At 40.2% G+C, this 22,262-nt stretch overlaps 1 protein-coding gene across 1 annotated transcript in view; it reads right to left on the minus strand.

Annotated features, from left to right (window-relative positions):
* Positions 1-295: 295 nt before the first annotated feature.
* LOC111576599 (probable E3 ubiquitin-protein ligase HERC1) overlaps positions 296-22,262 on the minus strand; it is a 297,883-nt gene continuing 275,916 nt past the window's right edge. The window contains exons 9-14 of the mRNA XM_055011138.1: positions 15,388-15,508; positions 11,237-11,349; positions 10,262-10,310; positions 5,871-5,974; positions 2,848-3,294; positions 296-2,022 (exon numbers count right to left, since the gene is read on the minus strand). Coding sequence (XP_054867113.1) covers positions 1,663-2,022; positions 2,848-3,294; positions 5,871-5,974; positions 10,262-10,310; positions 11,237-11,349; positions 15,388-15,508 — 1,194 coding nt within the window. The 3' untranslated portion in view covers positions 296-1,662. The remainder of the gene's footprint in view (positions 2,023-2,847; positions 3,295-5,870; positions 5,975-10,261; positions 10,311-11,236; positions 11,350-15,387; positions 15,509-22,262) is intronic.

Genomic DNA, 22,262 nt, shown 5'->3' on the forward strand with positions numbered 1-22,262 from the left:
GTGTGCACGTGTGTACAAGTGTGTGTATGTGTGTATAAGGGGTGGGATTGAATCACCCCGGGGTTAGGTAGAGAGCACGGCTCAGGGTGTTTAATCGACAGGTCTCACCTTGAATCGATTGGCAGGAGTCTCGCAGGGCAAAGACGTGATACACAACAACCAACACTTACTCACACCAAAACAAACCATAGGGAGTGTAAGAGAGGGATGTGGGTAGATGTCTCAATGCCATCAGTGCTGCATTCCTGTGTGTAGTCAGTGTTGGGTTTGTAACTCACAAAAACGAATTGAAATCTCAATTCAAAAGCACTTTTATTGTTTTACTTGTCAATGTCTTTGAGCTGTGATTCAGTATCCCTTTAGATAGCTTTGCTTAGCATCACAAAAACAACATTAGAATAGTAAATATAGCAAACCTTTTCAAGGTAATAAATTGCTTGGTTGTCCATATGTATTCTTTGTCTGACTGAAATGCTTACTATTGTGACAAAAGCAAAACAGGAATAATAATATAACTGTTTGGTATTTCAGTATAACTTACAGTAACTTTACACCATGATTCATAATTAAATATAAAACGTCAAATCAGTGCTTACAATGATAATCTATTAACTTTTCATGCAATAAATCAATTTCAATATTACTCAGAAATCATTTTAATGCTTTATCACTACATTTTTGAGTATGTGTCTAACCCAACACTGCTAACATGTTGCTCTGTGTAAAAATGTCCTTTTCGTTAAATGTAGATGATAGAAAAAGATTTGCATGGCACACTTATTATAAATAAAAGCCAAAAAAAAGGAATTCTGTGGTGGTGATCCACATTGTGCAAATTCCCCCCCAGAAAAAAACAGAACAGAACAAAACAAAACCAATTTGCATATAGCACAAGGCTAATGAAGGACCACTCTAGGAAACAGGAACACAAAACGGCAAAGACAAAGAGAAAACCAGATTCAAAGGAAGCCTTGTTTCCTGTGATGATCCTATTTATGTTGCAAAACCTCATCATATAGTATTATCTCTGCAACAAATCAATTTCCTCACACTCAAAAGAGCCCTAGTAGCGTGCACATGTGACTCATAGTGAAGAGACGGGCAGCCATGAAAATGCTCCACTGTGAAATGTCTTACAAGAGGCCAAGATCTGAGAGGGCGTCATGTTTTTAATAAACAACATACTGTAAGTCTTAAAAAAAAAACTGGGCTCTGTATATGTAAGGTGGAAACCCTTTCAAGCTCTGTTGAAATGTAGTGATTCAGTGACTCTGCAGTTCCTTCACGCAGCTTTGACTGTAAGACGAAAGCCTAATGCCATCATAGGTGGTCAAGGTTCATGAGTGTTGTAGAGTGATATGGTTTGGAAAAGGAGCATATTTGTCAAATCACAGTGTGAAGTAAAGTGGAGGCCATTAATGCTGATCTGGACTCTGTTTTGGGGAAGTCCTACAGAGCAAGAGGCTGTTTATCAGGAACCTTGGAATCGAAAGTATTTAGCTCTGTATGTGGTCTCCCCAAAGGCAGTACCACAGAGTGCACGTTCTCATTCCATATCCAGTCATTCTAGGCAACTATTGGTAAAAAATATTCATGTTCCCAAAAAGAAATAAAAAATAAATCAACAACATTCACTGATGAACAGAACAAATCTGTGGATTCCTACAGGTTCTTCCAAGAAGTGTCAAAGGAGGAAACTATTCTTCCGTGTGTAGGACAGTAATTGAGAGGTTGAGAGGAAGAAGAAGTCAGAGAAAAAGAAGTTTTGACTCGTGGTCCCTGGTGGGAGGAAGGTGAGGCCATCTGAGCTTGATGCGCAGGGCTCAGTTTGAGAGAAGAATTGTAAATCGAAGACTTACGGCCACCGTGTACTCTAATTCCTGATTGCTGACAAGAGTCTACCTTCTGAACCTCAGGATCTGTACATCTCTCTGGAGGTCTGGGTTTGGGCCTGGGAAAATGCAAAATGCTGCTGTCGCGTCCTGATTTTTGGACCAACTGAGACAGATTAGCAGATCTATCCTGAGAAGACAAATGAAAAAATAACAAGAATAGATGTGAAAACAGTCCACATGGGACTGAGAAATTCACACAAAAAAATAACTTGAGAAAAAGTCACAGCCAAAAAGACATATTGTGATATAGATATATATAAATAGACAAAGACCTCATCTTCAAAGTTTTACAGTCTATCAATCTTCCTTTGGAAGGCTTCATTTTTCTACATTTCATCACTTCAGCTGCTTACTGTTTGTAAATCACCATTCTTGCAGCTGTCCAATACTAAAGTCACACCTCAAGCCTGCCAACCACTTACGGTATACTTGTTTCTTTAATCTCAGCCAAAGTGATTCACTACTGACTCTAGAAGTGCAAAACCACTTAGCTCTCACAGTCATGTTGTAAGACTGACATTTATAGGAGGTATAACAAATAACGGGTTTAAGGCCTTGTGATTTTGCCAGATTGAGCTTAGTTGAGTTTATTCATTTAATTGAGACCATGATTATCATTTCTGAAAATATGCCAGTTAGTCAAAAGGCTCCTTTTCATCTGTAGCCCCTGAGCACATACAAAAGATGAAACATTCTCAAATACTATAAAAAAATAAAAGTACAACGCAAGTCACCTCGACATTTTTCTTCACTCTGTACTTTCAATTATCCAATAAAAGACTAAACACTTGTGTTTGGATTGTATTCACTGAGACAAAAGTGCTAAATTTAAATTGTGCAAACCTGAATGTTTGCTTCACTTTGTATTCATGTATATTCTTGTCAGGGGAAACAACAGTAAGAAGCTTGAGATTTCATTTTTTTCCCTTGTGATAACCACATTAGCACTCACCTTTCGAGCCCCAGCTAAAGCTCTGCTTTGAGCTTGTTGTCCTGTCAATAGCTGGGGCAATGTGGTGGCACTGGGCCTGCATCGCCCTCCCTCTGACCTAGGCAAAAGATGCAATGTAGTGAAGACTCCATCACGGCTGCTTCGTCTGCTTATTAATGGCCCATTCCTCAGCTCCCACGGCCCTGCTGTCATACAGTCCTCCCTATCATCCCCCTGGCTGGATCTGATTGATGAGTGGCCATTTCTTGTCCAGTGCATCCCCGCTGCAGACCTGGCTATGGCAAATGCTGCATCGCGTAATGCTACGTCTCGCTCATCTGTGTTTGGTTTTTGCTCACGTCTTTCCTCTTCCTCTGCACTCTCACTTTCTTCATCTGTCTTCTGCTCCTCAGTGCCTTCTGGTGTCTCCAGACCTTGAAGCAGCTTGTGTTGAACCTGGCTCGAGTCCTGTCAGGAGGACAAACAATATCTATTTAGGTTTCCCTACTGTGACACATATAGGTTTATTGTAGAGTTAAAGTAAATAGGAAAACAAACTTGTCAGAGTAAGTATTATATATCAAACAATGTAATATGAACTGCAATCAAAAATGTAGCCATTTCTGAACATTAAACTATTCACGTCTAAAATGAGAAAAGCACTGTTCTACGGTAATGCTTGCATTACTGTAGCATTACAGTGATATGCTCATATGTTTTAGTAATTAGTAATGTAATCAATTACAATTTAATTCCGTAATTGCAATATAGTCACTAATCCCAGTAATGATGCTGTGACATTCCTGCTAGTCACTTTTTTCTCTGTTCATTTACTGGACAGGCTGGTCGACAATGTGTTAGCTTTACAAAGAAATGCACCTCTCAGTAGTAATAAAAAATTCAGAGATCATGCTGGGTTTTGTTAACAGCTGAGGTCTTTGTGAACACCATAACCTGTCTGTAAGGTGAGCTGTGTGCAGTCCGCCAGACAAAACTAGCTGTTGACAGTCAGTAAATCTCTCCAAACATTCGGGACGATTGCTTGTTAAACTGCAATGTCTTGTTTTTCACATGCAAATCTAGAAGATGTGACATAAGGTTAGAGTTGCTTTCTGGGTGTGCAAAGGGATCATTGATGGAGTTTTGCTGAGCTACAAAACTAATATAAACAGTAGTGTAACCAGCTGCTTTTTCTGTTGAGTAAAATAATTGTATTACTTTTCAATTAGTAATATTTCTGAGAAATTAATCATATTTTCCAAGCAACCTGCCCAAAACAGGACTTAATGTATCCAATGATTAAAAGCAGGAAATGATATAATATGTAATGAGATCTACTCTTAACTTGGCATTTTTGGTTGAAGCATATACACAGTAGATAGAATGCATGTATGAGTGTATATGTACATGCCTGCATGTGCATGCATGGAAGTAAGAGAATTGCCCTGGTAAGGTTGCCTTCATCAGTGCACAGTATAATTCTAATTGGCTTTATTAGGGGGTTTAAATCTAATACCAGCTCTGTGCGCTGCCTTAGGCTCAGTGTGTGTGTGTGTGTGTGTGTGTGTGTGTGTGTGTGTGTGAGCGTGTCTACCTCTGTTTGATGTTTACGACTCACCAGAGTCATTACAGAATATTCACCATGTAACAGACATGAGTAGACGGACTAAAACAGCTCTATCACAGCAAGAAAAGAAAAAAAAAGAAAAAAAAAAAACAACTTCATTCCCTCCTCTGAATCAGCATGGTGGAGCATTTTTCACCAGTCTGAGAGCAGAGCCCCAGTCAATTGGCAAATACAGCATTTAGAGGTTCAAGTCCAATGAAGCAGCAGCACTGTAGCTCCAGATGTAATGATACAGACTTAAGGCAAGAGAAAAGCAGCATGAAACTGTTCATTTGACCCCATTTACAAACTTGATACCAATTAGAGAGTTCTGGGTGTAAATAATTTAGGAGATCTCTCTCACTGAACACACACAAATAATTTTATGGGCATGCACACATGAATGCATGTGCACGTGCTTCGACACACATTAACCTATGAATGCATGCGCACACTCGGGTGCACACGCGCACACACATACATGCGCACACATACATATTCCACCATGCTCTGGAAACAGACTTCTTAATGAAGCCTTACCGAAGTGAAAGTAGAGCAGAAATACATACTGGCCCATTTCTGCTTTCAGTTCACCCTCCTCTCCTCCCTCTTCCTCACCTTCTCCACATCATTTGTTTTATGCATGTTTCATTGTCTTTCTCTTTTGTCTCAATGAGTTAAATCACAACCCCTAATTTATGGCTACAGGCAAAGACACTTCTCCAAACAAACTGGCTGATGAGAGGGGATGACTGAGAACATACGCGCTGAGCGGTGTGTGTAAATCTTAAAATGTCTGTTACTGTCTTTTTATCTGTCGTTATTTACATAAGAAATGACGGCGTGTGTAAAAGAATGACTGTGATGCAAAATGAAAAAGGCTGTGCACTAGAGGAGGGGTGGGTAAAGTGAGGGGAGGTGGGGGAGTAAATCCAGTGACACTGAGTGGGGAGCACTCAGGTGTGGTGAGAGGATTATACAAAACCCTGAGTATGAATGACAGTAAACACCTGAATGACAGAGAGATGAGGAGGGGCGGGAGTTGAGTGTGTGTGTGTGAGACTCTGGGTGACAGTTTAGTGGCCCTCACTAAAAATTCTGAGAGGTGAGTGAATATATATTCACCACTTAATGTTTTGAGGGCTGTGCTGTTTACTTAAGTGCAACTTGTTATATTTGTATCATTCATAAGTGATATGTTCGTTTACAGCATTCAAACTGAAACCAAAGCTAAAAATAAAAGAGGATATGAGAAGCAAACAATGGATGGGTAATGAGGATGTCAACAAGGCAGGTAGTGAGTGTGGAGGAGGAAGATATCAATCAGGAGTGATCAAGAGTTGAGTTAGCAAGTGAGTTACAGATTGAGTTGTACGGTATGCAAGTAAGTCGATAAAAGGGCTATAGAGCAAAAAAAAACAAGGTATGATTATCTTACTTTCACTGTGTTTTCTTTCTCCGTTGGTACAGGATTGCTGACAAGGTCTCTGAAGTGAGCTTCAGTTTCCTGGTGAGAATATTGTCTGTTCTTCTCTGTGCTCCCTGAAACACAAGCACATCTCTCAGCACCTCCAATATACACTGCAATGTCCTTTTTAAAAAATCTTCTCTTGTTCATTTTTCTATATGCCATTTTTTTTCGGCTGCCATGTCACTACACTATCAACTATATAACTTAGAGACAGTGTGGTGATTTCTATTGCTGGAATTGAGTGAGTTGGAGGCATATCAGTATTGCATTGTTAATACAGTCCTGCTGATTTTTGTCAACTTGCAAGGTTAATTTGGATAAAAAAGCTACTTTTTTTTTTTTTACCAGCCATTAGCAGAAATGCCAACACTTTCTCCCCCTGTTGTGGAATGCTCAAATGTGTTTTTAACCTTTGGCTTAAGGTTAAATTCAGAAGAGAGCAATGCATGTCGATTGCTAGATCTTCTCTTAGTGAAATCCCTCACCTCTAGAGCTATATTGCTGTACAGCGCTGACTCTACATGAAGCGTGACCCCGTTTCCCCCACGGCGACCCCCTCCTTCCCTTCACAGCCTTGGAAGATAGAGGAGCACAGGGAAAGGCATGCCAAGGCAGTAGACACTTTTAAGCAAAGATTAAAGGTTTTTCTTTTTAATCAGTCATTTGGCAGTGATGTTAGCATTTCACCCTGGTGCGGCTAAGGATCAATTTTTAATGCTGCTGTGCACAGAGCAGACAGGGTGATTGGCAAGAGAGAATTTATTTACAAAGGATCTATTTACAAATTTTCCATAGAAATATGCAGAGGGCACAATTGACATCTCTTACAGAATTTTAAATAAGTACTCCTTCTTTTTTTATTTCGCTTCGTCACAAGGCACGACCTCTGTGAACCCCTGATGATCACTGCTGTGTGTGTGTTCACTCACAAGGGTCTCACATGTAAAAATAATAAAGGAATCTACACCTCTCCCCTGTGTTGCATTATATTTCATTTCTCCATGTTGTGCTGCCAGGGGCTGGGTAACTAGGTCAATCAACCCTGGTGTAAACACATCACAACAATCCACCAACAACATGCTAATGACAATGACTGTTTTTTAATTTATATCTCTCCCTCAGTTTTCATTTTCTATGCTACAAACACAACTTTATACATACAGTACAACTCACTGATGGATTTTAACTTAATCTTGTGCATATCCAAGTAAAAATATGTGTAATTAGTAAGGCGCTCCCTTATGTATTAGATGTGCATTAGTGCTCTGTGACCTCCTCGGCAACAGCTGAAAAGTCTAAGAAGTTATGACCAACTATTGCAAAGTTTTTGCTGATTTAGTTTTTAGCTGTTGCTGTATTAAGTTCACTTTGAACTTACAGCAAACCTCAGGGTGTGTTGAATGTTGGCAATCCTTGGAAAGCACACAAGACCGAATGAACACAGTCCCACACAAAAGATGGCAAGCAAGTAAAATCTTCGGATTTGCACCATTTCATATCTGCACAAACCTGACACTGCTGCCTTTCATGCATCAGTTTTAAAGCTCATCCATGAATCAATCCATGTATCCATCCATCCATCCATTCATTATCCAACCGTCTATTCATCTGTTATCCAACCATCCATTCATTCATGCCGTCAAACAGCCTTCCAGCCGACCAACCCACACACCATTGATCCAATGATCGACCCTGCATTGGGTGGATCAATACTCTCTTAAATGGCATCGTTGTAAGTGCTTAGGCACAATGGCCAGATGTTATTTGTGCAGTTAATTTCCAAGGTAGCAAGGCCGTGCAGGGTTCTAACCCAAGTCAACTCTCCTTTATCCTCCACTTACATGATCACACCAAAGAAAAGAGAGGGGACACTGAAAAAGATATTGAGCAGAAAGCATCCTACATACATGCAACAAAAGGGGCAATGTTCCATGCAAAACTGCTTGTAATGACTCAAGACTATTAGATACTTCAGATAAAGATGCCTGTGGGTACAGCAGGTTTACAGACACATAACTGCAGTGTTAGACACGGAAGTAGAATGGTAAGACTAATGGCAAACATTCAAGCATTTATAGATAAAAGAAGTAATGCTGCACATGAACACAATGAGGTACAAACTGAGGGTGAAGTTCAACTGGACCATGACATTTCACCTGCACATCCATCTCAGATCAATGCAGGGCTACCCCGTGCCACTAGTTTATCATTTTAGTGAAATAATTAGTCTAGATCACAGTCAAAAAAGTATTACATAAAGAATATTAACATGAATTAGCAGTGGTATTCAGCAGAATCACGTTCAGTATATTACTGTGCAGGCTTGTGGCTTGGTGTGCATACAGAAACCCTGTTGGGTTAGAGTTGGGGCTGGGTCTTGGCATTAAATGAGTGGGACTCTGACAAGTCTCGGAGTTCTGTCACTGCAGTTCACAGGTCTCGTTAGCCAAGGTGTCGGCAGGGGTGGAAATGGCTGTGTGTGAGTGTATCTGTGTGCGTATATGTGTGTGAGCCGAACATTAGACAGCACTCCTACCTCCACCTCCTCACCTGACACCAGCAATAAAACTAAACAGGCCAAGGTGCTATGCTATGTGTGTGTGACTGTGTGTGCGGACGTGTGCACAGAAGAAGGGGGCATGTGTGCTGCAGGGTTGTTGTTGCTGTCACCAATTTGCCGGGGCCTCTAGACGGGGAGTAGGAGCAAGGTGACGGAGCTGTGGCTTGATAAACACAGAAGCCCTGCTTCGATTTCCCATCCAGTCCACTTTGGAAACACATGGCTCTTCCTAGCCGCTCTTGGCCAGGTGGGGGTGTGTAGAGGGGTGGGGGACAAGGGAGACATAGTGATGGGCATGCAGTGAGGGAGAATAGCAGTCAGGAGGAAGGCTGAGAGAAGGAGTGATGGAGGGCAGGTAAAGTATGTGGTGCTGATAGGAAGAGGGTAGAAAGAGGTGACAGGCCTGGCGGCATCAGGTGTGCAGAGAGGAAACGAAAGATTAAGCAAGGAGAGGAAAAAAAAGAGGGTGATATGAGCTTGAGTGAATCTCTAAATGACTTAGACTCTCCAAATGATTTTTTAACTGTCAAAACAACACAGACAGAGCTGCTCTTCACTGTGCACCTCTTTCAATCTTTCATTGCCACCAATCCCTCCATCTCTTCCTCTTCTGCCTGGAAAAAACTTGCAGTGTTCCGCCTTTCAACTGGCATCAGAAGTTTAAAGACCAACTCCAGCTGCAGGAGCAGAGGAGTGTCAGCGAGGGAGGTGGGGCAATGAACTCCCCTCTGCCCCCCTAGAGAGTTAAGGAGATCACATTTTAACCCCCCTCCCCAAACCCTACCCTGCTGCTCCTCTCCTCCATGCCTTAACACCAACATAAGAGGACAAGTGTGGGCTCTAAGCACCAGTGATCAAACACGAGCGGCTGCTGGGTACGCTAGGCTCAGGACTGTTGGCCTAATAGGATTGGAAGCCCCCAGGTGAGCCAAAGGACACCTCCAATCAGCGTGATTAGCCAAAGGCTGAGCTACATTTCTAGCTACAGCACTGACTGATGTACAGTGCTAAAAGGATCACACTGGTTATGAAGAATTCAAGCAAGTAATGGAGTGTGGTGCCATGGTTGAGTGTGCATGTCAAAGTTTTGTGTGGAAATGATGGACTTTAAAATTGCACGCAGTTTTAACGTGTCAGAATGATGTTGAGATTTTGACTGTTTGCTAATCATTATTAAGTTCACAGAAGCGTATAATGTGTGGAGCTGTAGAATAATCTTGGCTTTCTGGTTATGTATAAAACAGTGTATGCTGTATACGTGTGTGCACACAGCCTTAAATCAACGCGGCATACACAAGCACAGGCACGGATAAATGTGGGCTTCCATGAAGCTTCGCCGTGAACACATTCACTCACACATACATGAATGGACAAACGCAAACATAACATAGCATGCCCAGATACACACGCACAGGCAGGCTTTTATAAACTCATCACATCCAAAAAACAATTACCAGAGACTGAGCTCATCACTGACTAAGCAAAAGTCATCCAGCGTGTAAAACACACAATATAATTAGCACACATCAAGCTGCTGGGTCCTACTGTGCATTAATGATGCTTCCCTCTGAAGTGAATTATGGTTTGATGAGTGAGAAAGTAAGTGAGGAGGGGCTTTGAGGAGGAACAAGACATCATTTGGAGAAAGGGAAGAGAAGCCAGCCTGGGGTTGAGGCAGAGGGGAGTAATATGAATCAAAACCATGAATTTGATTGGTTTACCTTTGCCTCAACCTCATTGCCCCAAAACCAGTTAACGAGAGGTATGAACATTTAGGGATGGATGACAGGTTACTCACTTGTGGTGAGAGCCATCATGCGTTGCGTTCCACAGGCAACATCAATCACCTGAATAAAATCAAATGTTTTTAGAATTTAAAGTAGTGCATAAATTCAATACTGGCATAACAGTATTTCCCAAGACTCCCCTGCAAATGGATTTTGGTATTGTGTTGAATCACATGGAACTGAAGTCACTTACATAATTTTTATTATGTATTTTTATGCCTAAGACCTCTGAGTTACATTTAGTTTCTTGATACATGATGTAATTCCTGAACAGAAATTAAAAGGACTGCTGATGAAAATTTGCCCTTTAGCTAACTTGGATACATTTATATTTATTTGAATGTTGAGTAATGTGATTTTTTTTTCAAATAAATCAATTGAAATGTTGCTGTATTTAATAATAAATAACACAGTAAAAAATCATTCTCCGGTGCCCGGATAGCTCAATGGCGGGTAACCCATGTACAGGGGCTTCCCTGACGCAGCGGCCTGGGTTTGATTCCCACTTGCGGCCCTTTGCTGCATGTCTGCCCCCCACTCTTTTCCCTCCTTTCCTGTCTGTCTCTCACTGCACCTATCGAATAAAGCCGAAAAAGGCAACAAAAAAAAAAAAAAAACTTTGAAAAAAAACATTCTCCATTTTAAACCAATATCATATTAGTTAAGAACAAAAAAGAGTAAGTTCATAGAGCAGAAAGGAGGAATTTCTTACAATGCTTTCTGCAATGTGTTTATTAAATGGTCATCTCATCTCATCTACACTCAGGCTAAACATGACTGGTGCGTGTTCAGGGTAATATATGCGCTACACGCATGGGAAGCAATATAGAGTCAGTTTTCAGACACGTTATTCAGTGTGGACTTACCCTATAAGAATTTATGCATATCCAGCTAAAACTTACATACTCAGAAAATCCTGGGTCTTTCATCTGCTTTACACTTGAGGAGCTTGAAAACATAATTTACGCAGCCTTTCTCACACACACCTTTCGGCCTGCCAGAGGAACAGACTGGGGGGTCCAGAGTCTTTTGAGGCCTCTGTGATAACTGACCCAGGAAACACAAGGGATCTGACCCCAGAGAAGCAGCTCTCCACCTGCTGAAGATAGGAACAAAAGGGCAAAAGTTCAGACAGATACATCAGTAATACATGCAGTGCCACCTTGCCACATATTTTCTCAACTATGAAAAGTAAAATGACCCTATAAGGATGTGTTGGTATGTTCTTTCTATGTTTCTCACCATGACCATGCCACATGCCTTTATTGTGCATTTCAGATTTTTATTTTTTAGTGCCTTTATTGTGAATTTTTGATTTTATTTGTTTTACTGTTTTTATGTATTGTATTACCTTGTTCTGGATGTACAGCACTTTGTTTCAACTGTGGTTGTTTAAAGTGCTATATAAATAAAGCTGGATTGGATTGGATGACTGGTGCCCATGAACACAAATGTGCACAAGCACTAAGATGCACAGGACATGTGGGGAAAGTATTGTGTGGATTGGTCCGAGCCCTTTTCCTTGGTTACCATTTGCAAAGTCAGGGCTTTGCACCAGCAGAGGATTTTTTTCAGTACACACAGAATGAACAGCTAGCGGGCCGTGAGGAGATATTCACTGAATTTGACAGAACTATATTGGATTAGAAAAGCTGATTTTACCTTTGACAGTTCCTGATCATGGGCCCCTGACTTATTTACATGATTTCGTACTTGCTTGTTGTCTTTACTGGAAGGGCACAGCTAAGTGCCAAAAAGGCTCATAAGGAAAACAGACCCCAGTCTACCACAGATTAACTCGCTCCTGGACCTTACAACTTTGGTTTCTTCCAAATTCAAAAAGAAACACTGGCCCCAATCATAAGCACTTAAATGGAAGCGAGAATTACATTCTGTCAGTTCAGTTTAGTTTAGAAAAAGGAGCTGATATAGAGCAGTGTACTGAGACGGTAATCCTGCACACTCTGGGCACATACACACACTCTGTGTTCACAGACACACACAAACACACACTCACCTTTGCTCACTGTGCGACACGCAGAGGGAACACATTCTCACTTATCAAAAACATTGTATGTACTCACATACTGCAAACACTCAAGCATCCACTCACTCATGCTACCTCAGTCTGGCTTTTTAAACCCACCACTAATAAATTTATATTTACTGCCTGCATTGAGGACTTTTAAATTATAGCATACAATAAACCTGGCACACACATCTCAAAAGCTCTTTCAGGGGATGTTAAAGCAATATAGTAAGCAATTTTCCAAAGTGGATTACAAATTTCACATCCAGGTTTTATTGCACATTACGATAACTTAACCACATCTAAATGTTCCGCATAAATGGGAAATATGTGCTGCTTAATATGCTATTTTTCATTTTTTAAGAAGCGCTTTGCAAACCCTGCCAAGCGAGGGAGCATGCTGGTTTGTGTGGTGGGGGAGTCAATAATCTTTATGAGGTGGATTTTAATTACAAGGAGATAACTGAGTATCCTCCTCACGGCAAGCCTCCATCAATCTCTATTTTGCATCAAGCTGTACGCAGCCTTGGCAAGCTCGCACACGCACGCACGCACACACATACACACACACACGCACACACAAACGCATATACCCTTTCAGACATGATTGATCAATCAATCAGTAATGTATTATTTTCATCTCAGTGAAGCAAACCTTATGAAAGCATATGAGACAGGCGTTGCTAGATGGCATTTTACTCCACACACAAACACGTGCATTACAATACAAACTCATACATGTACAGACACACAAAAACACAGACGGACACACAAATGCGCACACACGCATACGGAGATGCTGGCAGAGTAATCCAGCTAAAAAAGGTTAAGGCTGATGTTTTCCCAAAGAACGACAGTCTGTGAAAGGTCAGATCAATCATGTACTAAGCATGTCTCGTAAGCAATCCATAAAGAGCTTGTTTTAAATAATAACATTTTATAGATCACTTAAAGACATAACTGTACCACAGGCAGGTAGGACCTCACTTGCCAAATAGTCTTCAATGCGCCAAGAATTCAAATGGGACAAACTTAATATGTTGAGAATGCAGTTCATTTAATGAACCAGTGGCATTTCGAGTGAAAACCGTGCACACAGGGCCAGTAGACGTCTCTGTTCAACAATAGGCAATTGTTTTCACAGGAATGTTGCATTATAGCAGCAGGCTGTAAATGTACCCTGGTCTCGAAACAAGTACAGCGCCTTTTCTCTGTAAATGGGTGATGTTGCATTTGTAGTGTAACCACTTTAATTCTAACTGTCTGGCAGAAGGCAAGAGCTACTAAAGGAGAAGTGGTTGCCTGACACTTTGTAAAGGTGTAAATGTCTGAGGCCTTGTTCAGACTGTCAGCACAAATCCATTTTTCTTACATCTATATTGCATCCAGCTGGATCTGAGAAAATCTAGACAGCGAAAAACAACATGAAATGTGATTTTTGGAAAACAGATCTAAACCAGATTTGGAGGTGGTTTGAAATGCGATTTAAATTGCATATCAAAAGATAGATCTCAGTCTAGATGCCCTGGTCCCTTAAAACTGATTTCAAAGTGTCTTTTGACACTTGTGACAGCAGCGATCCAGAGTGCAGAGCGCTATAGAAGACAGCACAATCAAAAACAGTCTGTGGAAAGAAGTCAAAATGAAGCGTCCGTGAGCACATTTGCTGGAGGGTTCTGTACAGGCAAAGCAGGAAGGAACCTCCCGGAACAAGACAATTTATTTAGAGATGTCTCACAGCACGTCGATATTGACGCCTACATTGTTACCACTGCAGCACATGCACAGAGGTTAGTAATGTTGGGATACACAAATCTGATTTGATCCCTTGCAAATAGAGGTGCAGACAGTCTGTCGTAAAGATTTGATTTGAGAAACAAACCTGATTTGCCTGCAAAAATGCAGCATTCAAATGTTCTTTTCTGACTTAGAGAAAAGTAAAAAAAAAAAAAAAAAACATCTCACTTGTATTGCTGTGGTTAGAAAATGGTTCAGGTTCTGTGCCCGTGTGTTTTAATGTTCAGGTTGTGGCAAATTCTCCACCACTGAGTTGATCCACACCCTAGTCAGGTGTGGCTTTCAAGGACATGGATCAGATAGTATGACCAGTACACAGACACTCCTTCAGACTATAAAAGCCAGCATCAACATCATCTACATACATTGCATATGTTTGCCTTCTTACTAACTTGTGATTTCTGATCTGTGACTCCACTCTACATGTGCCCCTACCACTTCAATATAGTGCTTGTTCCACAGCATCCATTTTTTTTTTGCAGAGATGTTGTGTATAGGACCAACAAATACAAACAGAATGGACAGAATTCAGTAGCATATTATAATCTGTGTGTATATTTTTGTTCGGTGTAGTTTTGTGTCAGATCAATGACTCTCTGTGGTGGGGTTAGAGAATAATGGCAGACAAAAAAAGGGTAAAAAGGAAATTATCAGACACTACCTGTTTTCAGACTTAGTCAGCAAAGAGGGCTCTGAGTTTGGCTTTTTAGGAATTACAGTAAATGCAGCCAGGCTAGTGGGAAAGATTATGTAAAGAGATGGCATGCCTCCTTATCTCTCAGTCCTAATAATAACAAAGTAGCTACAGGGGTAGCCTGAGATCTTAGCGGGGTAGTTTAGGGATAGCTGGTTGAACAACGAATTCATTATGTACATCATCTAACACGTAAAACTGAAACTGGGTGCAGTATTGCGCAGTTTCATTTGGCTTAAGAGATATTGAGAGCTAATGAGGTTGAATTTGTGCTCCGAGTGATGTCATTTGAGGACACTGAATCCTTGTTGTGGTAATTAAAACTCAATGAAATGATGTAGATGAAAAAATTTGCATGGCTCAAAGCCACAGTGCGGGATACTACTGGGAAATTCAGGGCTTCAAGTTAATAAGTTGTTTTATATATTATGTAGAGTGAATACAACTTTTAAGATTCTTTTAATCACAATGAGAGATATTTGCAGAGACAATTACACGTTTGAACGTTTCAGTTACGTGATGCTATTCAACTGTACATAATACTTTACGGCTAAAACAGTGCAGTTGTAGGAAAGACAGAATCTCTGAGGTCTACTTCTTGTTGGATTCTTGCTCACCTGTGACAGCAGCACTGTAGCTGTCCGCTGCTTGTATCTGTGTGACCTCAGTTAGCTGAGAATAGCTGACAAGACAAGGAGCAGATATGTGCAGCCTGTCCTCTCCAAGTCCAAGCTGCCCCTGCAAGTAAAATAATGATACTAAATCAGTCACAAGATTAAATTACACAGTTTATTCCCAATGATTTCATTGCACGAATAGGCATGTATCTTATTTAACTATTCTAAGTAGCATTTAAATTTTGGGGAAAGATCACTTTTCCCAATTTGTCTAACACCTATAAGTCTGGTCTGTTTTTCTGTTTTCTCTAATTCATGCCACCCTGACATGCCTGAATGAAAACATACCTGTTATATTTGTCAAAGAGGGCTTGTAGATCACCTGCCGAGTATCATAAGTGTATTTCTGTAAAGTCCTGTTATAATATCAGCTCTGCACTGCAATAAATGACACGGGCAACTGGCAATTCATCTTGGTTCAAATGGCTGTCGCTGAGGAGGAAATATTATTTAAAAAGGCGCACTGTATATTTCTTTCAGCATCCAAAAGTCTACTTTGTTTCATGTTTCATTTACCACCCCCATCCAGCGCACAGAGCCCTAATAGCCAAAGCATCTCACGCAGTACAACAAAATGCATTGTCCTCAATTTACATCTTTCTCTGTGTTACAAATAATGAGGATGTTCAATCTGACTTCTCTCAGCTGTCCTGCTCCTCTCTTTCCTGTCTGCTCCTGCAGAGAAAAAGGCTTTCTGCACTGTGCACATCGGCATGCCCTGGCATATGTTAGGAAGTGAGCACAATATGTATGGGTTTACAATTGAGTGTATGTGTGCGCCATGCAGTAATCGGAGTCTTTAATTGCCTATTCGTATGTGCGCTACTGTGAGGATTTGTAGACGCGTGGCAGCATATGTTCCTGCTGTGAGCGTGTGCATCTAAGTATTTAAGGTGTGAATGTATGTGCACCAATCAGACAGTGTGTGTGTGCAAGTGTGTGTGCAAGTTTACGTGCATTTAGGTACACTAAGTGAGCAGCTGTGTCCATACCTGAGTTTGTGCATGTGTTTGTGTATTTGCATGTGTTTATACTTGTATATGTGTATTTTTGTGTGTCTGAGTGAATGAGCACTGTCAGGTGCTGCTCCATGCTGTGCCAGCTGCATCTGGAGCCATCTGTGTTGGGGCTCAGTGGGAGGGGAGCGGATGACTTTAATGTACTTGAACCCCAGACAGACCTTTCCCAGACAGTCGTCAGTATGAAACCAAGACAACTGGGCCCAGTCAAGCTGAACCGGCAGATCTGGCTGGTGAGCAGGAGACAGACGCTTTGGTTACACTGTAACCCCCGGTCAGACTCACTAGGGAACCTTTGGCAGTCTGATACACACAAACACTACAATGCGTTTGTTTCAATGATAGAATAGTAGTGTTTTATATCTGAGAACACTCTCACCTTTTCTAAGCTGTCAGCTACTGCAATATCATATAATCCAGATTTTTCTTAATGTACCCATCCACAAGTTTGTGTGTATCCAGATATGTATTAATGTATGAACTTGACGGAATCATAAGACTTATAGATTTCTTCAACTCAAGCAATCATAGTAAAAAGATAACGAGTTTGCATTTTTTTTGTATTATTTAACATTTTTTTCAGAGAATTTGGTTGAGATCTGTGGCTTTCAGTTTATGTGGCCACAACTGGATGTGGTTTTGACTTAATGAGTGCGAACACATTGCAAAAGTGTTTCAGTGCAGGACATACATGCACAGAAAATGGTATGAAGGAAAAGAAGTGGGCTGACAGGCACTGATATTGCTTGCATAAAAAATAGTTTTAATTATTTTAAAATCCAGTATATGCTTGTGCTATTTTTGCAGAATTTCTAAAATCTTCCTGAATATTATTTTCAGTATAATTTATGAAATTTATGACCACTAATTAGTGCTGTCAAAAGATATATTTTTAAAAAAAAATCTGATTAATCACAGGGTTGCTGTGGATTAATTTAGATAAATCATGATTAAATATCATTAATTTTTAATCTATATTGCATCCAGCTGGATGCGTGCATATTACTGTATGTATGAAATTAAGAAAATATCGGCATTTGATTGGCAGAACTCCGACCGATGATGCATTTTATCAAAAAAGGCTATAATTGGCCGATTTAATCGGCCGGTCCAGAAATCAACCGGGCCCTACTGTTCATCGTCTTCCATGTGGAGTTGGTTGGTTCTGCCACTACCGGATCAACTGCCCATTTGCGCATGGCCAACGACAGCAAGTCTACTTGGACAAACTGCACGAAATGCGTTGCCAGAGACGTTTCAGGCATTTTAACTCATTTTGCGATGCAGATGCGTTAATTGCGTTAAGATTTGTAATCATATTAATCATGACAACGGACTAATCCGCGTTAATTTTGGCAGCCCTACTACTAATGTACCATTGTGTGTTCTCTGGGCCTTAATTGTCAGGACCTCTCCTCTTATTCTCAATTCTCTACCATACAACAAAAATAGAAACATATCCATTCAAACTGACAACCGCATTTAACACTTCACCCGCAAAACTAAGAACAGCACAGTATATCAACACACAATGCTTCACCACAAAGACAACACAGAGGTCTAGTAATGATCTTGCAGCAACAATATGATTAGTGAAGCACAAAATCAATTAATGCAGCAGTTGAATCAATAGGTGTCTCTCAGCATATATGTCCTGCAGTTAATTAATAAACAAAAAGGACATTAAGCAGCAGAGCATCAGACTGTGGCAACGACTGTCATCAGTCACAATGTGTGTACTGATGGCATCAGCAGGAAGGGAAAAGGAAAACGTAGACAGATATAAATGTGAGCATGGTGAAAATACCAAACACACCCACAGGCAAAGATGCTTACACTGTGTACACATACATTTTAGAGAATGCATGCATGCATCAACACACACATACACGAACATACTCACGCATGGCCACATTCACACTAGCACAAACACAGACATTTTTTTTAAATTCATCTTCTCTTCTTTTACACAAGGGAGAAGCTGTAGATCCATAGTATGAATAATGCTCAGTTTACCACTGCAACCCAAACTGTATTAGCATTAATTTGGAACAGGCCCAGGGTTCGATGAGGCCTGAACTGTGTTGGAGCCCAGCCCAGGGTTTCTACCACCATCATGCCTTTATTATTCACCATGCCTCATGACTCACACTCATCATCATTATATTATAAACAAGATTGCATTCAACATGCCGAATATCCACTCTGATCAGAAGCTATACCTGACATATACATAAACACAGAGTTAAAGGTCTTATTGTCTACGTTACAACAATTTTCAGACATCATTGAGAAAAAAAAAAGAAACATTTTTGCTCATGTATAATCTGTTTATGTCACTTAAATTTGGTATTAAAAAGTAGTATATAAGGCATGGATGCTTGGTTTTATGTTTTACTATTTTTGTTGACACATTCATTTTTGAAAGGCAATTAGACATAAAAGTATTGCCTACTTCCCTCAGTTTCTTGCATTCACTATGCACTCGACTGTCCTGTTGCAGTCCTTAATGTTTCTCAGACAACTAAAACATCATTCCCAGAGAGATTTGTGTCTTGTTTTCAATTCACTGGTAATGCTGGTATACTGCCATTCAGTTTATAACTTAGGTTAACATGAATATTCTGTTATTTTTGTATTATTTCTCTGTGGGCTTATACATGATCTCAACAACTTTGTAGTTTTAATCGTATACTCTATATTCTGTTTTTAGGGTAACTTTGTAATATCTGTCCAGGGACTGCAGATGAAAAAATAGCCTCTTGGCTGGTGCATTTACAGAAATGTTTATTAATGCTCACTGTCCCTGTAAAATAAACCAACAGACACTGAAAATAGGCTCTGGTTATTTATATGTGGCTAGTTATTTATTCTCTGTTCCTTTTGAACTCCCTGACACAACTTTAGCAGACAGTTGACCCTGTTATCACAAAACTGATATCACTGAATCAACACACGACAAGACATAGGGCTACTCAACTTACCATTGCTCATGGGCCACATAGAAAAATATCTCCGTTTGTGTGGGCCGCAACCTAAAAGTACTAATTTAATATGACTGAATTATGTAAAAGGCACTTAAATAATCAAGGTAATATTCAATAACAAAATATTTTAAATGCACTACAATAGAAAGACAATTTCATTAGGCTTTTGTAAAAGTAAAATAAGATTTTGTTGAAAATATATTATACTTGGCCTTATAGATCTATTTGTGGCTGTTTTCTGCATTTCCAGTAAAAGCAAAAAGGCCAAATGTCATGACATGAAAAAAAAATCATTTAAATCAAATTACAAAATGGGGCTTTATTCACAAAATACATACTTACTGCATATTAGCACTTTTTTTGTAACAAACAAAAGCACTGTTTCAAAGTTTTTAAAATATTTTTCAAGCAATGCTTTTTTGAGAAATTAACTAAATTACATCAAAAAAACTAAGTAGGCTTTATTCCAAAAAAAAGTAAATAAATTAAGAGATTGCTTATAAAAATTAATTGGCCTACTACTCCAAAAAATAAAGTAAAAATTAAATCTTGCACATCACAAAAAAGTTCATCTGTGGCCAAAAACCAACCATTGTAAAACATACGAACATAGCTCTTTAGGTGACCTACTTTTTTGAGCAATGAGGTATAACCAAATGAAATAAAAAAACATATAGGTGTGCATTATTCACAGAAATTGTGCATCAATAGGCAGCCCTGACAGAAGAGGTCAAAGCTAAAACAATTACACTCAGTTGAAATCAGGACATTGTATCACATTTCTTAGCATGGAGAAGCAAAGTCAAATTCATGCAAGAATTAAAATAAGAAAAAATAAACTTTCTGAAGTGTCTCAGTTACAAAATAGTGGCAGTGTAGATGTTGCCACTGGCAAGTTCACCCAAATACTGAACACAGATAGCAGGTTCAACTGACTGACCTGTGAACGTAGGTTTGGGAAGTGTGTGAAGTCATTGTCACCAACCTGGTCTTGATAAAGAGAGAGTTTCTCCATGAAAGCAGAAACATCATTCACCAAGGCAGGCAGCAATTTCTTGTTTCCCTGGAGCTTCAAATTTAGGGAGTTGAGGTGCTTGGTTGTGTCAACCAGAAAAGCCGCTTCCAGTGCAAACTTCTCATCGTTGACATAATACAGATCGACATGCTTTCTCTGCGCAATGAAGGCTCGAATCACCAGCAGTAAATCCACAAACTTCTCCAGTACAGTGCTTCTGCTCATCCATCGCACTGCGGCGTGCAGCGTCAGGTCTTAACATTGTGTCGTATTCTTCTACTAAGGTGCGGAACTGTCTGTGCTTAAGAGCATCGCCTCTAATGTAGTTAACAACTTTCACCACCTTACCCATCGTTGTTTTCACTTCACCACCTGTGAGTTTGCAGCAGAGATGTTCTTGGTGAAGAACACAATACAATGGTAGGCAAAAAAGTCTGGAAATGCGTCTTCTTTTCTCATTAATGCAACAAGTCCTCTTTCTTTTCCAACCATCGACGGTGCACCATCGGTGGTAACTGACACCGATTTCCCCAAATCAATCTCTCTCCCTGGTCCCTGGAAAAAGTCCATGAGTGCCAAACAAATGTCCTCTCCTCTTGTTTGGCCAGTCAGTGGCAAAAGAGAAAACATTTCCTCCATGAATGTGTCACCATTAAAAAACCGAGCCCATATCATAAGTTGCGCTGTATCCGACACATCAGTGGACTCGTCTATGGCCAGGCTGAAGTGCTGCGTTTTCTTTAGATCGTCGATTAATTTTATGAACAAATGATCAGAAATGTCTTCCACACGTCTGCTGAGAGTTGAATCTGAAAGCTGTAGTTTGGATATCTGTCGGCTGATCTCAGCTTTGTTTATAAACTCAGCAAAAGGGACTCACTGCAGTCCAGAAAACACTTTTTTTATCAGCTGTCCCTCAGTGAAAGGCCGCCGACTCTTTGCTACATTCCACGCTACTTTGAATGATGCCACCATAATTCTGTCACTTTCTTTACAGCTGAATCTCAAAACAGTTTGTTGACCACGAAGATTTCCAATGAGACTGCATATTCTGTCTTTTCTTATAATACTGCCTGGTGGAAAGTCAACTTTGAAGTCTTTGTGACAGCTGTCACGGTGGCGCTGGAGATTCGTTCGTTTTGGAATGGACTGTTTCTGGCAAAGAAGGCACACTGTTAGGCTTGTTATTTACCTCCACAAAAGCAAATTCTTCCTCCCATGACTGTTGAAATGTCCTGTGTTCATCACATAACTTGCGTTTAACTTTACCGGCGGCAGCCATGAACTCCACTTCCATTAGTCTTCTTTTGAGTCTTTTTTTGGCGGTTAGCAAACAACCTTTTGCTGCATTACCGCCACCAACTGGTACAGCCCCACAATTGCAACACTTACCTGCCTGTTGTCAGTAGGTCAAACATATTGTCCTCTGTTGTCAGCATATCAGAAACTTTTTGTCCTCATTAAAAGTAGAAAAAAATATATTTACTGCTTACAGTAAGCCGCGGGCCGCGGGTTGAGTGGCGCAGCTCTAGACACTCTGTACTTGCCTATGTTGTTTTCATGACAGTGGATACACTGGCTTACTGGTTATTTCAATAATCCATAATGCAAAGTGAATAACTTCTTAGATGTTATTGAATATATTAAATCAAAAGAATAGGCTAAATGTAAGAGACATTTTTCTACACAAAATGTCTGAAAGACCAATTTCAGTTATCCAGCTTGCCTTGACACTTATTTACTACCCCTGTTATGCTGTTACCATATCAATTCCGACTGCGTCACATGCTCTCT

Source organism: Amphiprion ocellaris, chromosome 6 (assembly GCF_022539595.1).
Source record: "Amphiprion ocellaris isolate individual 3 ecotype Okinawa chromosome 6, ASM2253959v1, whole genome shotgun sequence".
In the NCBI taxonomy this organism is placed as follows: domain Eukaryota; kingdom Metazoa; phylum Chordata; class Actinopteri; family Pomacentridae; genus Amphiprion; species Amphiprion ocellaris.